The sequence below is a fragment of the Trichoplax adhaerens genome, genomic scaffold (assembly GCF_000150275.1).
Source record: "Trichoplax adhaerens TRIADscaffold_22 genomic scaffold, whole genome shotgun sequence".
In the NCBI taxonomy this organism is placed as follows: domain Eukaryota; kingdom Metazoa; phylum Placozoa; class Uniplacotomia; order Trichoplacea; family Trichoplacidae; genus Trichoplax; species Trichoplax adhaerens.
In genome coordinates this window covers 844,004-864,766 of record NW_002060963.1, presented here as the reverse complement: position 1 = coordinate 864,766, position 20,763 = coordinate 844,004, and the positions used below count along the sequence as shown (strand labels likewise).

The window sequence follows — 20,763 nt, the reverse complement described above, 5'->3', positions numbered from 1 at the left end:
TTACAGCGAAACAAATTAAAAATAATTAATTAGAAGAGGATCATACCGTTTAAATACTCAAATATCTCGATCAGCTAGGTATAAGCAGAAAGAGAGTTCGCTTTTTCAGCTCTGAAGGAGAAGAAGATGAAATTTTATGACAACATTATTCAATCACCTGGCTTAACAGATGCTTTGACTACGAAATCAGAAAGGACTATGTTGGCAACTCCAAGACGTCTATTGGCAAGATGAATAAAATTTGCTTTCATTGCAGAGCGAAGACATTTCTCGAAGAGACAAAGTGCCTCTACTGCAAAGGAGGCAAAGTCAAGCTCCAACCTCTCCTCAACCTTTCTGATGTCTTGGAGACTTTGCTTACGGACGATTCGCTAGACGCAAAGCGTTTTCGCAATAATACTTGGAAGTAAAACTCAACCTTGATGTTTGCCAGCTTCGAATTCGACAAAGAACTCACCTACCACAGCTTTTTCACCACCTTCAAATTTCAGGGTCAATTTATCACTGAATTGGCGGTCCTTAAGAATGACTCATTAGTAATATTAAACAAGTAGGAATAAAATCCAAAAGATACTTCTAGCTGCAATAGGTTCATTTTAAATAGATTATTCGCACATACGGCAAAATCAATCTCTGATATTTAAAGTAAATTATTTATTAGTATTTTAGCGAACACCGCCATAAAATAGCGTAAATCAGAAGCATACGGTATAGGACTGAAAAAAGTGTAATATTGATTTTAAATGCCGTAACATAAGTTAAAATAACACCTGCAAACTGATATTATTACGTACTTATTTTAATGTGATAATGAAAAATGCTTTAATATCGACAATCGATAATGTTAAAAGTCCACTTTAGAGTGTTGATATTAGTAACATATCACAATGAAATTAATTCGTTAGGACAGTTTCACCCTAAATGTTCATTAGCTCTGCTGATAGTGTCCGTAACTTTACTAATAAATTTAATATCACTGAATGACAGAATATGCGTGTGATGGTAGCAAATACTCCTAACATACAGTATAATTGAATTAAAAGTGAAATTGCAAAACTGAATTCAAATGCTCTAGTATTGAGTTCAATGCACTTGTATCAAATAGTTGCATCTATCAATTATCCATCTTGATAATTGAGTATAATTTTTGATAGATATCTTTATCACTGTTGAGAAGAGGTCTATATACAAGTATCATTAAACGAGAGCAACAAAAAAAGAAATGATTTTAAGGGGGCTGGTCATTTATAATATTGCAATCATAATTTTTATTTCAATATTCAATCATGACTCGAATACAAATATTTTCGACCGGAAGTAAACAAGACTAAAAAAGCAATATAATGTAGCTAATTACGGTATTAAATCATTCCTAAAATAAGTGTTGGATCATTCTAGAATTAATAGTATTGTTATTCAAGTATTAAATTATCCTTCGGGTAACTATTTAGCAAATAAGTTACTCGCGAAAAATATTAATTTGAAAATATTATAATCGCATCGATACTTAATTAAAGATCACAATTTAACATAAAGTGCTCATTATGATTAAGCAAAAAAAATCTCTATAATATACAAATATGAGTATAATGGAAGAGTATACTTCGATATAGGCTATGAATAAATGTAAATGTCAATTGTAACTATCAATTGTAGAATATTGGTGTGCAAAGGCATTTTAAATATACGGCTGATTTATTGTAATGGTATCGCCTTAAATTATTGATAATTGTATAATCTAATGATGAGATCAGTTCAATTATAAAATGTTAATGTTTTGCGATACTAAAGCATTATCGAAGTAAAAGATTGACAAGTTACAATTATTATTAACGAAGACGATATTGATAAAGGAATTTAATTAGGACTAAATATATCAGGTAAATTGAAATAGATTAATTATCCTACTTTACAATAAGAAAAATATTCTAGGAATAAATATGACATACAGAATTGATTAATCATTCTACATGTATCTTGCTTTCTAAGAAAATATCTCTGAAACATGGATAATAAAAGATGGCTATTTTAACCATGGTAAAATAGATTAGATTCTGGCTATAAACGTATCAAGCAACTATAACAAATGTATCACTTTGCCTCGCCAGCTAAGAAAATATCTATTAAATATAAGAAAAAAATAATAGCTGAAGTATAATTGATTATCTTTGTATCTTACCAGCTAAGAAAATATCTTGGAAAAACAGATAGAAAAATAGTATCTATCAAGATTATAAATATAACGAATTTTAAGCAATTATAATTATCATTACAGCCTTCAGTTAGTTGCTCAGGTCGAGCATATCTCACCTTATAACTAATAATTCGAGCATAATTAGTAACAATAGTCGATAACAGTATAACGAATATGAATAGGGTTACAAATAGACTATAGATTGATACAGATATTCCTATTTGGCACAGTGCAAAATTTTTATCTTATCTGGATAAGCACCACGAAATGGGACACTTGGTCTTGAGACACTGAAAGAATTCACGCTACTAGTTGCTTGACTAAGATAGATGATTTGCTTTTCTGTCACGGTACGCCGTTACTAATTAAGTAACTGTAAATTAATGAATGCTTATGAATAGATAAGATAAGGTTATGTGCTATGTTTTAATGCGCTTGTAGCTGATAATAGGATGGTAGAAATGAGATAAAAATAGAAGTTGTTGGCAGTTAATTTACTGTAGGTTTATAAGTTGTGTTAATCTCTAAAAATTGAGCTGTATATGGACGAAGGTTAAGCGTCTTAACACTTGATAGCTTGTAGCTATCTAAGTCTGAGGATATCGACATGTATATTTAGTAATGGTATTATACTAATTAATGTAACTTGCAAAGCATGAATTCTCACTCGTTAATATTGGAATTCACTGTAGAAACCTATTTAAGCGCGTGTGTTTGTAGAATAAAAAAAGTAATTGCTCAAGAAACGACAAGACTCATATCGCGAAGAATAGTGTAATAATTAGTCAGTTGTCTGTGGAGATCAGCCGAGAAATCGAGTTCTCAAATACTTCTCTCATAGAAACTGAAAGTACTGGGAGAAATAGCCCAAGTTTTAAGTAACTACACTATAGTTCTTTACTTTCCTTTGCCACAAGTGAGGGTTGTGACATTTTCATGTTTGCGTTATAGATACAAAACGATCCAACAACAGTAAAATATCAATCGATACTAATTATACATAATGTTGTCATCCATAGGCTTATGTTTTTAAGAAGTATGAGCCAAACATTAAAATTTCATAGCGAAATTTTAGAGTTTGCATTTAAAAATTCTGCAAACTAATAAAATTATTTTGTTTGTGTGCGTGTTGAATAGTACAGTTTAGTAGATCTATATTGGCTTTATCCACTATATCAAAATTTCTCGTTTTTAAATACTAAGAATTTAGCATGAATCGATGATGATACTACGACACTTAATTAAAAAATCAGGCCTTTTACAAAACGGCCTTTAGTGTTATTGTATTTACGAAATATTATTAATATTATTAATGCGTAACTGGTACATATTTTGGACGTTATCGACACAATTGCTCCAGAATTTTATTATGCAAATTCAGTGATCTTAGTAGATAACATCTTATTCACTCAAATGTTCAGTTCTATAATATTTTGCAAAAATGACCAGAAATAATACTAATAATAGAAAATAGCCCTAGCGGTTACGGCTTGACCAATACAAATCCAAATACTGCTATTGTAAACAAATTACGCGATGTGATTGGCTTTTATTTTAATTAGCATCATCATTTAAACATGTAACCATGGAGTTAGCTAGATTGAAAGGCAACGCCATTATTTATGAACTCTGCAATATAAAGTGCTGCTATAGTTATACGTACAACAGATGGAGCAATTTAGGTTAAATTGAGCTCGAACTTACGGATAATATTAATCTTGTACCATCAATCATAATTGTTATTAATCACTTTTAGTAGAGCTAATCAATCCAAATGTAATCTATAATAAGGTTATTTACGGTAATATAGTTAATATTAAGAATAATTTAAGCTCTAATTTTCGTTTCGAAGACGTATGAAATTTATCAAAGTGTTGTTGGTCAAGTATTACGCGCCAGCTATTACTAGAGATTGATTGTCTATATAACCGGTATATCTTCCTTTCTTCAAATAAGTATTGGCTTAGTAATGTAAAAGGCTTTTACATGGAAAAGTCTTTAATGAAAGAATTTTTGAGAGCAGGCAATCGAAGTAATCAAACAAGAAAAGTATTTCATATATTTACAACAAAAAAAGATGCCAGAAACTAGGCAAGGCAACATAGAACACCTTAAAGAGAAAGATTCTTCCCATCCTGTAAACTGCAAGCGAAGAAAGCTTGACGACAGTCGTAACCGATCTCTTACCCCTAATAATCATGTTCCAGGCACCAGCAAGTTCGATCATTCTCGCAAAGCAACAATCGAAACCAAACCTACAGCAAAATTGCCCTCTACTGTCATAATTATTGACAGTAAAAGTGATGAAGAGCGCAAAGATAACGACAAGAAATCTTCAAATTTTACATCTGTTAAGGTACTATATTTACCGTCCTTCTCGCGTTCCCATACAAAAATCGGGTCAAGTTTTATGATTTTATTTGTTAATTAACAATATATAAACTGCATATAATTAAAGTATCCATTATTTACTGATATGGATCTTAAATAACCTTATAAGGGTATCTATTTGGAGAGTTACTCGTTAAAATCAAACTATTCTTCCACTAGAACTATTCATTAAAATTAGAAATAGTTCATCTTAAATTATAAAATCAATTTTAAGAACTTATCAACTAGCCCAATTTTTTGGTTTATTATTTCTAATAATATAATACATATCGGTTGAAAGGTCAAAGAAGAGCCCAAAGAATCGGATAGGGAATATCAATTGTTACAGAAAGCAGGGGAAAGTTCATCAACGCAAGGTGCTGTATATTTACCTCATAAAGGCTTTCTTAATGCTAGAAGATTAAAGTTAAATGTTATAATTATTACACATAAATTGTTATCAATATTATACTCGCAATTTTATTTTACAGATAATACCAATAAAGATGAGCAACTATCTATAAGCAAGTCCAATGATACTTTTTTAAATCATAGGTAACTAATCTCTATTGACTGCTTTATTGTGTCTAATAGCTGTTAGTATAGGAAATGTACCAATATATGTAGAAGTCAGGAATGAAATTTTTAGCTATTAGTTTAATAGCAAATTTTCTCCTTCAACTTTTAATACACTTCATCAAAATGCAGTATTTAAGTAATGATTGTAAATCATCTTTTACGTCGTTCAATACTAGCTATCACACTGAGTAGAATTTAAAAGATATTGTTTACAAATGAGAATTAAAAATTGTATACTACACTTTTAGCGTGCATCGAATTTACACGAAACCATAATATAAGCCGGCTTTAATCTAAACTGTTTTACCTAATTTCGCTGTCAGGTAGTTAATTACAAGTTTACAATCACTTATTAACAAATCACTCTCTCTAACTTTCACTGTACAAAAATCGCGACGAAAAACCTTTATCTTACATAATAGTGAACTTTCAGATCTTTAAGATTTAGAAGTCCATGATAGTATTCAATTTATAGCATTCAATAGTTATTACCAGAGAAAAAGCATTTTGGATTATTTATTCACTAATAGATATAAATATTCTCAGCTAATAGCTACTATTACCTAATAAATGATCATCTTCAAGTTTTAAGAGATGCAAAATAGATCGAAAACTATTGCATTATATACTTATATAACGTTATAACATTCACATTTTACTATCAGATTAGATTAATGGATTGCAGAAATCTGCTATGAGTATTTAAATGAAAATTTATAATATTATTTGCTAATCCTATACTTATCTATTATTTTGGACATGATCATCTTCAAGTTTAACACCTATGAAAAAGAACAATAACTGTTGTATTTTATATTTGCATGTTATAGTATCCGCATCTTACTACTAGACTAGATCGATGGATTGTTGAAATCTAGGAATATATAAAGAATATTTACATTATTTGCTAACGCTCTATTAATAAATTGTCATCTTCCAGGTCTAAATCTTACAAATCAAAATCATTCGAAAGTTGTTATTTCCATGATCATTATAAGATATTTCGCGAAAATACGCTCGAGCAAGGTATCAGAATATTAATAAAAACAAAGTTTATACAAATATTACAATATTACTGCCCTAAGAGTGATCTTGAATGTTTTATGTTGTTGATTAAATTTCAGCCTTAAGAATGGAATATTTACGATTACACTTGCGGCATGAAATTCTTCGTCTTGAAAATTGTAAAGACTGCAAAATCTTATTTGAGAAAATGGATGAGAAAAAGTGTCTCTACCCTTTCATCCGTCATCATCAAATTAAAATTCAATGTGATCCATTGAACAGAAAAGCTATTCTGGACAAGATTTACAAGTTATTAAACTCACTCACTATTAAAGAAGATCCTTGTATTAGTAAAAATTCTAGGTTGGGGAGATGTTTGACTTCTGGCCATGGTCAAATGAAATTGAAATGTTTACTGGACAAAAATGAATGTTTAGCTATCGCCGTAGACGAAGACCATCATAGGTACTGTTTTGGACGCTATAATGAAATAGATGTGGCTAAAATCGATTCTAGACAATCGAATTTTTTTGTACTGGGTCTCTTATGATAAATTGATTTTATGAAAGGGTACCAAACGTAGTAGTTATTTCATAAATAATTATAAGTAAATACTTGATAGCAATCATTTATTGATATACCTACCTCATTGGTTTAAATTAATAAATCCATCATCAAAATTACTGAAGATATTGAAGCTTTTTTTACCCCTTGTTAGACAAGCATTTAGAAATCGTTAGCATTTCGGCTAAATATCACAAATACTTTGAAATCCAATTTAAATCTAATCACCATTTATTATAAAAGTCAGCTCTTTCTCTCTAAGTGCTATGCGTACTTATATAATACAATGCCAAAATTTTTGACGATACTCAATTTATTAAAACAGTAACTGTACCTGGTCAATTTTTAATTTTAAAAAATTAATATTAATCTGACTAGATGTCATGAAAATACAATTATTGGCATAATCTTTCAATCTTACCGACTAGTTTTGCTTATAAAAGATTTTTCCCTTTAAGAATTGATTTTAATTGATGATCTATCTTCGATTTTCCTGAGAATATCATTTACACTTTTTATAAATAGTTACTGACAAGTATTCAGTATTAGTAATCTCGTCAGATATTATAAAAATGTAGTTGATGTTTATCTCCTAATCTTAGATGCTGCTTTGCGTACAGTTTTTTATTTATCGTTATTATCTTATTTTCATTATTTCTTATAGTAAATTAAGCGCACTGTATGTCAAAGAAAAGAAAATAATGGCGTCAAAGACCCTAGAAACAACTACCGAACAAGCAAGTTGTAATAAACTCTGTACGACTACAGCTAATAAGGATGAGACAAGCAAAACAAGTATCAAGGCTACTACATCGAGCAATCAGATACATAATCACGTCGATATTGAATTGGTTTTAGGCACCGTTGAAAAAGAGGGAGCAAAAGTATGTAATATTGAAACTTTATACTCTTATATTCGATATTGTTGTAAAAATTTAAGCTATGCTTATGCCTTTCATAACTTGCTAAGTTAGATAATCTTTACGATGTATGTCGAGAGGAACGATATTAATTTCAATTCGTCATTGCTAACGTGAAATCTTTAGGCTGATGTTATCGTTAATTCTATAAGTCTGCAAGATTATAATACGGGTGCTATCGCCAATGCATTATATATGGCTGGTGGTGAGCAATATCAATCTGAATGCGCAATTCACTTACAATCTTTAGATATTGAAGATATTGGAAGCACCAATGGAAGCTATTTTGGCTGCAAAAAAGTATATCATATTCCATTCTTAAGCTCTAACAAATCTATCACTGTAAGTCTGCAAACCTTTTATTATTTTAAGTCTTCATAATTGATAATTCATATCGAGAATAAATAATTGTATTTCGTAATGAATTTTATGTTGTAGTGGTTAAAAGATAAGTTAAAACGATGCCTAGAAAAAGCCAATGAAGAATCGATGAGATCTATAGCTATACCTATGATTGGAATTGGCAATATGGGGTTACAGGCGGATGAGATGATCATAGGAATTTTTGATGTGGTTTCTGACTTCTCCCAACGGCATAAAAAAGTGATTTCCTTGAAAACAGTTTACTTGGTTGTTCTTCCAACCCTAAATGAACATCATGAACTAATTCGAATTTTATTACATGAAAGAACAAATAACTTAACTGCGTGGCAAAATCAACTAGTAGCAACATTAAATAGCAATCATTTGCCAGATAAAACTATGATAGCTACAACATCGACAGCGATAACATCCAGTCGAATACAAGATCGCAAAGAGATTGCACTGGTTACAAAGAGTAGTAATAGCAACCTTGTACAAAACTCCAATCTTAGCTATGTTTTGTATTTCACTGTTTGCTGCTACACCAATGGTAAGCCATTACGAGTTAACCTCTACCATGGAAATATTCTTGCAGCTACAACCAATGCTATTGTCGATATGACAGTGTTATGCGATCAGCATCAACATTTAGAGACATTAGATGGTGTCATGGAGAAAAATAGTCCAGAGCATATAGTGGAAACTTTACAGTATTTACCGAATTTTAAGCCTAATTGTAGCTTATATCAAATATGTCCATATGGATGCTTAACTGGTGTAAATCAATTATTAATCTATATTAACGCCAATGATGATCAATCGATGTCGCTTCCACTACCAAGTATAGAATTTAATCAAGAGCATATCTATCATATATTAAATGCGATAGAATTATTCCTCATTGATCACGGCTGTGATCAGATCAGGTTAGATTGCATTGATCTTGCCTTAGGATCTAAGGATCGAGTTGAGGAGATTGCAACGTGGATAAGAGAAGAAATTACAAGATCTCGATTAACATTACCTTGGGAAATAACTTTTAACAAGACAAATCTCCGATTTGGTTTAAAAACGATTTATATATCAAAATATTGTAATCGTATAGATCAAATGCGATTCATCGTCAACGAATATGGTCAGACTTGGGGATCGCATGAAATCACTGACGAAGATTACTTCATCCATGTTGACAAAAGTCGTTGGCATCAAATATCATTAGAATTTTGGTGCAATTACAATACAATCTTAGTGTGTTGTAATCGAAAAAAAGCGATTCGAATTCATGGATACCAATGTGATATTTTAAAAGCAATATCAGCTATTCATAACTTATTTGCTTCTCAATTGAAAGAAAAATTAAATCAAGATACACAGGAAATGATTGCTAAAAACGTTCCATGGTATGCTATCATTGATCAATCTAAGGTTCAATTTGATAGTAAAATGAATTTTGAAATTGTCAAAAATTATGAGATCTATCTTCAAGATAAAACTAATAAGGTTTTTAAAATGGACACCGGAATGAAATCAATTGATTACGAAAAAATGATCATGACAGTTGATGGAAAACAATATCCGATAGGAAGATTAATATCATCGAGTGAGTAGTATACAGCAGACAGATTGATAGCATACTAGAGAATAATTGCAATTACAATTTTGATTAATGAAAATAAATACTAGTATTGATACATCATCTTTTCTTATTTTTCTGCCTGCCAATATATAATAAAAACAACAAGTTAAAATTATACAATGCCGTACAATAATTAAAATTATCGCAAATTGAAGGCAATAATCTTAACAGGATTAGGTATAAATCAAGCTATTCTTTCAAATAGATAATGAGATTGCTGTGCCTCCATCTTGGAATATAGTTGGTGAAATAAAAGATGGTTATTATTGTACTGTTGGTGTCACTAATCAAGAAGAAAAAAATCAAATTTCGAAACTTCTGGAAGGCACAGGGATTCAGATTCGCAAATTAACACGTATTCAAAACTGGAATTTATATCGTCGTTATCAGATTATGAAAAAGGATGTTGAAAGAACGGTTCGAAGGTACCAACCGGGAACCCAAGTTGAAAGAAGCTTGTTCCATGGTACCGCAAAAACTAACGTCGAAAGTATATGTAAGGGAGGATTTGATCGAGATTATTCAGGAAAATCGTATGGTTAGTTAAAAAATCTTGATATCGTCTTACTACTATGCCATAGAATTGATGACATTTACACGAAGTATTTCGCTTCTAAAATATATTGAAGTAATTAGATTTAGTTAATATCACACTCTACTGAAATAATTAAAGATGTTTAAAGGCCACAATACCATAATATATCCAAATACCATTTGCATCATTATTATTAAGTAACAATAAAATTTAATTAGAGTAACATGATTAAAAATGTTATCATACTGTATCAGTACCTTCATAATTACGGCCAATTGAAACACAGCAATAAATATCTTCACAGATGTTGATGTCATGGCAAGGTATAAATAATGTCATTTACGAGAAATTGAAGTAATTTCCAGGTAGCATATTGATTCTCACTTTTAGTATTCTCTGTTAGAGATCGATGCCTGTCATCAATACCGTATATTAAATTAAAATTCATGCATTAATTTCCTAAGGATCTTCAGCATAATCACTTTTTTCACTAATGCCTTATACATAATTTTAATTGATTTGAAAGTTAAGGTGTTTTAAAGGTCGTTAATTGAATCAAACGGACGCGAATAACATAGATCTTAGTTTATAGCCAAGATTAATACCATGTATTAGAGTTGGAATTGAATAGAGTAACATGCAAGCAGATCATGTTATCGTGTAATATCCAATTATCAAATCATATATATGTAATTTTGTTTGTGTGTTACACTGTCATATTCTACGGAATTTCTACGATTTTGCTCGTTGTTGTATTATTAATAGTACAGATGTTATAATTTTAGTTCAAATAAAGTAAAGTAATCTGCAAGTTAATCATATTCTTTGAATTGAAATCATAAACATGATTTAAGTATTTGAACGAATTGAAATAGAATTAATAGCTTTAAGACAGTATATAATAATCTTTATTATGATATTCTTCAAATATTAAAGGTTAATCAAAATACAATTTATGATATCCTAATTTCAAATGATTCTTTCCAATGTTCTACTCTATAGGTTCTGCACTTGGAACAGGAACGTACTTTGCTGTCGCTGCTACGGAATCGCGCCAATATGGCGATACATTATTACTAGCTCGAGTTCTAACAGGTATCTATGTCCAAGGAGCTCAATGTAATCAACCTAATTTATCCATAATCAGCGGAAGTCAATCAGAACGAGTCCATTCCGTTGTTAATAATATGAACAATCCATCCGTATTTGTAATATCAAATGATAATTCAGCTTATCCTGAATATATTATTCATATTTAACATGTTCTTATTCCTGCACTAATTCAGTATAACTGAAATTATCAAGGTAGGACATGAATTACCCGCATAGCTATAGAGTAAATCGGGTTAATTAAGCTAATCTAGACATTATTCTTCAATTGTTTATGTAATATTTTAGACCTTTATTCCGAGCAATGTCTCACGCAATTAACCTCACAGAATATTCGCGGTTTTCGTTGTATTCTTATTATATATTGCATCCTAAAGCACATAGTATTACACGTACGAGCACATAACATTATCTAGATAATTTTACTTTATTCCTCTGACTGATAGCGGGGATCATTACAATGCTCTTGTTGTGTAGTTATCATATTCACTAATACTGCACCAGAACCTCTAAGGTTCATAATGCTGACTATACAGAATAGATATTAATATCATAGCATGTATAATATTAGGATAACATCTTGCTAGAGTTTGTAAGTGTATAAAATACTTGGAGAGAATATTATATAAATATCTCTTATTAATTTTTCATCACCATCTTTTCCATATATGTATGATAGTCGTACAATATATATGTATATGTGATGTAGAAATCTGAGACTTAGATTTTTTATCATTTTTGAATAAGCCATACTAGCGGCTCTTATAGCTGCTGGTTATAAGTAGTAAAAAATTTTGTATGCTCTTATCTACAGTATGTGATCATTGTATAATAAATCATTACCTTGAATTATAATTGTATTACTACTGTATAATCCAATCTGTGCTGGAATTCGTACAAAAATTACAGAATAGAATAGCTGGCTATTTAGTTTTTAGTAATCGCGTAACTATTCTCTTTTAATTGCATTTTGAGTTAATTTAAGCTGATTATTCACCTTAAAACAGCTAAATAAGAATATTTCTGCGATGGAACCTTGACCCATAATTATAGGTTATGTAGTAGTATTATGATATCATGATGAAAGAGATGAAATTACTCTCACCTAATATGGAAAATTGTAGAATTGATGGTGTCGATCAATTCAAAAACGCCAATACTATCAGTATTCAAGGCTCGCATGTAGCTAAAACAATAATTTAAATTAACTCATCAATTGATTGATTTTTACTAGCAGCAACACTGAAAATATAACAAATAGAATTAAGTAAATTTGGATATAATTCATACCTTGTCAAAGAAATGGCATAAAAAATAAAATATAAAGTACATTATTAAGCAGGTACTATAAAATTTAAAGAACTTTACTTCAGAGTAGCTAAGACGATGTTTAGGTTTAAAGTTTCTTTCTAATTCTTACGGCGCTAGAATTGCAACTTAATATATTTCTCTTATGCTGGTACTCTTAAGAAAGCTATATGCAGTTGTATATGATAGAACAACAGTTCAGTACGGTTACTTTGCTATCAATATGAATTGACTAAAGAGATCTTATGCTTTAACAGAATTCTAAATATTGTAATTAAATAAGCATTATATCAAATATTTCTTGGAATACGGTATTCGTTGTATACATATACCAAGTTGTGGATTTAGCCTAGGACCGATAAAGTCTATATACATTAAAGATGTTACAATATCGTTTTAAAGTAAATAATAGAAAGAAAAAATTCTATCGTATAACATTCTATAGTATGAGTATATCTTCAGTACAATGGATAAGTCGAAACAACAGAATATTACTGTATTAAGCTTTTATTTCGATATTCAATCATGGCGCGTATATATTAGATAAGAGGTAAACAAGACTAAAAAAGTAATAAAATGCAACTTAATTGCTACTATCAAGTTATTCCTAGAATAAGTGTTATATCATTCTAGAATCAAGGATATAGTAATTCAAGTGTTAGTTAATCTTTCTAAGAAACTATTTAGATAATAAAATTACTGGCGAGAACATCAATATAAAAATGGTATAGTAGTATCAATGCTTAGGATCATGATTTAACATTAAATACTCCTTTTGAATAAATCAGTAGATTTGTTACGACAATATAGTCTTAGATTAAATTATTGATAACTCTAATGATAAAGCCATTTCAATTGCAAAATGTTAAAATTTGCGATGGTAAAGCTTGTTAATATAGTAAAAAGAAAGATTAGTTGTAATTATTATTGATGAAAACATCATTGAAAAGGGAATCTTTTAATGTCATAACAAATATCTGTATCCAGTATTGAGCACTTTACTTTAAAGGAATGAAATAATATTCTAACGCATATTTATTTCAGTTATTGAGTACTTTACTTTAATTAATACCATAAAGGAAAAAGATTTAGTTTTTACTAGTTCAAGTTATTTAGGATATCTTAGAAGTTGAACGGGATTAACTTGTATATTTGTTGGCGTTGAAAAGATATCCAAGGTAACAGTTGTAGATTGTCTAATCATATCGGAAGGATGTTCAAATAGAACTAATCATTGATATGGACGTATATTATAAACTTATTATCAATATGATGGAGAGCCCTCACTGCTATAAATTATATATGTTGAAACAGATTTGCCACTCCATCTTGCCTATTTTGGAGATTACATAAATGAATAGCTGTTATGGAGCTAAAACATACGGAAATCGAATAGTAGGAATTAAATTTTGCAAATTGGAGTAGATTAATCATTCTGCCTTTTTAGCTAAGAAAATTTGTATGGAAGTACATCGTAAAATAAAATAAAATACCTATTTTAAATCATAAACAATATCGAATTTTAGCTATGATATAAAATAGATACAGATTTATTTTAGTCATCCAATAAGATGTCTCAAAAGCGTATAGAAAAAATATTAGCTATTTCTAAAATTGAATAGGAACGGATACTACCAGTAATGTGGGATACAAATTAAAAACATTGATTACCGCCTTCGCTCAGAAAATATCTAAATAGAAATGCAGAAAATGAAGTTTGTTTTAACATTGTTAAACACGGCGGACTTTGATAGTAGTATACCTTGTAATTTGAACAAGATTAATTATTATACTTATCTAGCTAAGAAATCTATGAAAATATGCAAAAGAATAGCTTTCATCGAAATATCGCAATAAATATCCAATTCTAATGTTAAGTTGTCTTGTAAATTAAGAACAACTAAGCATCCTGGATTATTGAAATCAAGTATATTTTCAAAAATAATAAAAAAATTTAAAAACATTTTTTAAGATCGTTAAATGTATTGATTTCGAAAGAGTAATAAATCTTGCAGATTGGAAAGAATTGATCATTTTATCTTGCCGGCTAAGAAATTATATATATAAATAGACGGAAACATTATCAGTTGTTTTCCAAATTGTAGGATACTTCAGATACTGGCTGTAATTCATCATGTAAAATACAGCGGAGTAATTGTCTGCATTGCCAGTAAAGAAAAAATATATATGAAAATAAGCAGAAAGATGGCAATTACTTTGGAAATGTTTGGGTACATCGAATTCTAACTAAATTCTATTTTGCAAATAGTAAACGATTACTTATCCTACTTTACAAGAATAAAAATATTCTTAGAAATAAGTATGAAATATACATTTATATTCAAGATTGTAAAAATATTAAATATATAAAAGTAGATCTGTTTTCTCTCAAATTGAAATACGTAAACCTTTTTGCATGTATGTATCTTGCTTGCTAAGAAAATATCTCTGAAACGTGAATAGAAAAAGATAGCTTTTTTAAACATCGTAAAATGGATTAGATCCTAGCTGTAGGCCTATTAAACTAGAGCAATTGTATCACTCTATTTTACCAGCTGTCACAACGTCGTTTGCAACAATCGGATTCCCGTTCCACACTTATCCTACTCTCCTCTGTCCTACAGTAAAACTGCCACCAGGCGTCACTACTCACTCCACTTCAGCGAAGGACCTCAGTCAACAGTAAAGGCGGACTAGAAGCGTCTGGATAAATTTACTAAACTAACTTTATTAGGTCTCCGTATTTTCCTCCTCTCTAGCGAGGTAAATTACAACCTCTTATATACTTGTATCAAATCTACACCTTTTCCACCTGTTAATTACTCTTATGCATAACTTAGTCTTTTCTATAACTTTGTAATCCTATTAATTACTATCGAACAAATATGTGATAATTGATATTATTATGCGCTAATAATATTATAGCGCCAATTAACAATTTAAGATCTAACAGATTCCCTACAAGTGTGACAACCGCCATTTTGGTTATTACACGTCATTGGCATATTAAGTACCTTACTTCTACACATTGGTCAATGGAAGTCCATTAACGATTGAACCTCACAATATTAACAGATCATAATATTTATGATTATCTAATCGTAACCGTCTATTTCTTCTTCAATAACATTATCACATAATATCTTAAACTGTAACACCAGCTAAAAAAATATCTATGAAAAATAAGAGGAAAAATCATAGGTATCTTTAAAATGATAACATAAATCGGGTTATGGCTGTAATCTATCTTACAAACTGGAGTGGATTAATCTTTCTATTTTACTAGTTAAGAAAATATCTGGGGAAAAATAGATTAAAAAATAGCATCTATTATTTAGATTATAAATTTATCGAATTGAAGCTATAATATATCACGCAACTAAAGTAGATATCTATGAGAATATATAGAAAATAACAGTTATTTTTCAAATTGTAAAATTTGTCAATCTTTAGCCGTATTTCATCATGCAAGCTAAAACAGATTAATCATTCTACCTTAGTAAGCAAGTATGCTAAGTATCGCAAGCAGAATATCTGACCAGGATTGTCAAAATAGGCTCAAGATAATAGCTATCGTTGAAATTATATATTAAAGCAAACATTGATCATAATTAATATGCTTACTGGTTGGAAATACATAATATTATTACGCTTTGCTCACCAAGGAGCATCTATGGAAACAAATAATAAATATTATATATCTTTAAATCATAAAATACAATTATTATCCAATTCTGATCATACTAGATCAACTTGAAAAAATTATGAAATAATCTAAATTTTTGCTTGTAATTTCTGATAAAGATTTATAATCAAAATAAAATGAATAAACAGACTAATGACATTAATTGTAAATATAGAAACAAATGAACTAAAATCAACCAAGTAATATCCAATACTTATACCCAGTTTCCGTTTGATTTTCAATGATTTAATTAATTAAAGCGACATTGCCAAGCCAGAGATGATGGTAAAAAATGGTTATTTGGAAAAAGTAAATGTTTGTTATATTTGCTAATGCTCGAAAATTGTTGATATAATGGTGATATAGTTTTTCTTTACCAACCAACCTCCTATAATTGCTAATCAGATGCTTAGAATAGATAGATACTCGACAACCATAGTATTTGCCTAATTAGAGGTTATATTGGATAATTGGATTCCAAACAAGACCACGGTCAAGGCTATAAGACGTATTATAGTGACCATGCATCTCGACTGTATTACACAGATTTATATCTTCTAGACAGATATCTAAGAAAGAAATAGCTGGTATTGCAATATTAAAGGCTATTAGATAGCCCATTTTTAACCAGGATACTTCACTCGCTTTTTATATGTACGATAAGGTGATGAAAATAGCTTGATATTACAGCAAAAGAGCGACCGATGCAATCATCCAAAATGTCGCTATTTATACTTTGATGCGCCAATAATTAGTAGTCACAGTTGACTGCTACACGAATGTGTCGCTTTTATAATTATACTTGGTCATTGCTCATGTTATAGCAATAAAAATGTAGAAATAGAATAGTGTAATAAAGCAAGATTTCAAGTACAAGCTGCAAATACGAGCTTGTAGATTGCATAATTGAACCAATTATCAATTTAAATTAAAGTAAGAAATGGCGTAATTATTATGCGTACCGATAAAGAATACCAGAACAGTTATTACACTGAGATGAATACATAGAATTAGAATTTTTGATATTTTGAAACATTCAATACTAAAGCTGTAAACACCCATTTGCCGGAAAAATATCTTTATACTGGATCCAATTTTGTGCTAATGTGAGCCAACATCGAGAATGAGGTAGACAGGCTGTATCGTGTCATAATTTTAATTTTTGCTAATCACCACAATTTGGCGGTTTATATAGGGTAGGTAACAATCTTTTAATTAATGAATTTAATTTTATGGTAAAGGCAGTATGGCTTGGATAATGGAGATGCATAAATAAATCATTTTTAACAGGATTAATATTTTAATTTATCGAGTGACTATATTTCTAGATATGGTCGATTTCATTTATTTTTAATAAGTTTAATACACCCATTTTCTATTATTGTAATTGAACCATTATAAAGGAAATATTTATAGTAACGCGTCATAGAGTATTTATATTGCTAATTATATTACATCTGATTAAAGATATTGCCTCTAATGATGTGATAATCCAGTTTTTTCATCACTTGTGAACAATTACAAATTATATTAGTGTATTCATGATTGGCACGTAATATCTGCCCCTGAAGTCCAGGTATGTATAAAATCTGCATATTAAATTATATTCAATTGATTCATGCCGACAATATCTAATTTGATAAAATTCTATTTATTTATATCTCAGAATCCAAGATGTGTCACATACTGTAACATAGGTATGCATGATATTGCTAATTTCATATATAGTTTAGCAGATGAAAACCACAAGGGTAGATCACGGATCAAAATATATTTTATTTATATCGTTCAGTAAACATTTCACAAATTCTTGCGGCTACAACACTGTTATATATCTATTTATTTCTAATTAACATACCCATTTCATTATCTTTAGTATGCTCAATATCATAAAGAAGTAGTTTTACGTCTAGCATCCATAAATATAATCGACACAAGCGATGTCTGTCTAACTATTTACCGCTAAAAAATTTTATAAGGACCTAAAATTAAAGTTATAAACCCGTTAAGCGATAATAATTCTAAATAAAATTTCAGTTTAGTTCAATTATTAATTAGTATCAACTCTAGCTAAAGACCGAGTTACAAACTAAAGCTAATATTGAAGTGCGATTAAGTTGATATTTCACTAAAAATGGTTTATCACTTATAACTAAAATTAATACTGAAAAACTTGTATAACCTGTACTAACGGTGATAACTGACTATGATCCCCTCATTATCGATGTCTAGTATGGTAAAAATTGTTAGTAAATATTATAACCAGTTGTAATAAACTGACTCTGCTAATCAATGCTTTATCTAACTTTTCATCAGATAGTATACTTTGATATTTGTTGGCAATACCGTTATCTATGACGCTGTATATTCTTTTATAGATAAATGTATAGTTTATAATATTATCTATAAACTGATAATTAATGTCCACGTAGATTTACTGTAAATTGACTGATTTTTAATAAAACTTAGATTTGATTTTGTCCATGACAGACTAATGATGTTATTGTTCTTCCTGCCGATAGGAGATCGTCAGTATTTAGAATCATAGTATAGACAGATATCGGCGAGAATAAACCTAACAATAAACTCACTGTGATAATTTACTTGCAGAAGTTCATCTTTTCGTCTTTATAAATTTGGATTTGCAAAACCAGCTAATATTAGCTACCCTATACGGGTATTCAAAGTAGTAGATTTTGGCTACTCTTTTAAGTTAAAACTAGGTTCTTACACAGTAAATGAACAGCAACTACCTCGATCATGGTGTATTGCTGGGAATTTCAAGCAATGAGATTTCTTAGCAAAAACCTGTAATCAAAATGTGTTAAATTAAATTCACATTAGAATAAAATCTCAAAAATTTCTTAATTGGTATTAATTATGTTGTTGATACATTTTGTTATTGCAAAGCCTTTGAATATAATTTATTTACTAAACACTATATGCTGCTTATGACTCGTGGATCCAATTTTCGTTACTAATTTATCGTAAAATTACTTTATGCTACTGCAATACAGCATTCTAAGACATATTGTGAATATCATTAATTAAATATCGATAAAAACTGATTAAATGATATCTGATATCTTCAATTAGTTAAACTGGTTGGCAGTTAAAAAATCAATAAAAAATATCTCTTTTATGATACAAACTAAGCATTAAAAGATGGACTGGTTGCCATTCATCAATCACTTCTTAACTTATTACCTATGTGTGGTATATCAGTTTATATCTAGAGCCTAGGGGTAAAACTATTGCGATTTATGGACACCCATATATCATTAAATTTCTGTTTATTTTCAGTGCTCCAGAAAACTAGTATCACACTCACAATTTTAATATTGCATTGAAAATGACTCACTAGTAATATTAAATAGATCAATTATCCATCTTGAAAACTTATCCATGATGTAGCACAAACGTTAATAGATACTTTATCGTCGTTGAGAAAATATCTCTATAAATATCGTTTAATGATAGCAACGAAACAAAAGTGATTTAAATAGGGTTGGTCGTTTGTTATCAATGATTCCATTTATAATTATTATTACCTCTAACCAAGATATCATATAAATAATTCTATGTTACTCGACAAGATAAACAGCTACAAAATTAAACAGAAATCATAATTACTTTCTATGTAAAATATGTCGAATAGTGTCTAATAGTTTCTTATTAATATTGTTATCATATTTAAAATAAATAAATGGGTTGATGACATTAACCGCGAAGGTAGAAACGAATGAGATAATAGAAATTAAATAAAATCCTGTACCCAGCTTTCTGACATCTCTTGCTGATCTAAGTGTTAAAGCCATGCCAGTAATGTTTGCAAAAAATGGCCATATTGAGAGTACATAAATACTCGTTATTGTAATTAGCACGCGAATAAATTTGTACTTTCTCACTTTATCATCGATATTACCTTTAACGGTTTGCCCAGGTCGAACATAATTTACACGATAACGAATAATTCGGACATAATTAGCAATAATAATCGATAATGGCATAACAAACAAGAAAAAGGTTAGAAATAGAAGATAGATTGATGCAGAAATGTTCATATTAATAATATCGCAAACATTTCTTTCATCTGGATAGACACCCAGAAATAGTATACATGGTCCTGAGACAGTAAAAGTAATTATACAGCCTATAGCTTGACCAAGATAAATAATTCGCCGTTTATGATTACGATATAGAGGCGAAAACGGTCTTACAATTGCATAATAACGATCTATGCTAATCATACATAACGATGTCATCGACACTCCATAGCAATAATAAGTAAGAGCTACTGTTATTTGACATATTACCGTAGTAATATGATAATCAAGCGATCGTAACAAAGAAAACACAGTAAATACAACAAGAGAATAATGTAATGAAACAAGATCAGAAATAACGGCGATGCGTGTAAGTTTATACACTATACGATTGAATTTGGCATCACTAGAAATCAAATAAAGCAAAAAAGAATTGGCTAGAATACCG

General features: G+C 29.7%; 2 protein-coding genes across 2 annotated transcripts; both read left to right on the top strand.

Annotated features, from left to right (window-relative positions):
- Positions 1-4,271: 4,271 nt before the first annotated feature.
- Positions 4,272-6,698, top strand: TRIADDRAFT_61288 (uncharacterized protein; the record flags this gene model as incomplete). The annotated part of the gene is made up of 5 exons (XM_002117239.1): positions 4,272-4,550; positions 4,866-4,941; positions 5,056-5,119; positions 6,084-6,169; positions 6,268-6,698. The coding sequence occupies 5 exons, from the start codon at positions 4,272-4,274 to the stop codon at positions 6,696-6,698; spliced, it is 936 nt and encodes a 311-aa protein (XP_002117275.1).
- Positions 6,699-7,413: 715 nt separating this feature from the next.
- TRIADDRAFT_61287 (uncharacterized protein) lies at positions 7,414-11,425 on the top strand (the record flags this gene model as incomplete). Its single annotated transcript, XM_002117238.1, has 5 exons — positions 7,414-7,596; positions 7,759-7,974; positions 8,071-9,595; positions 9,837-10,169; positions 11,169-11,425. The coding sequence occupies 5 exons, from the start codon at positions 7,414-7,416 to the stop codon at positions 11,423-11,425; spliced, it is 2,514 nt and encodes an 837-aa protein (XP_002117274.1).
- Positions 11,426-20,763: the final 9,338 nt, after the last annotated feature.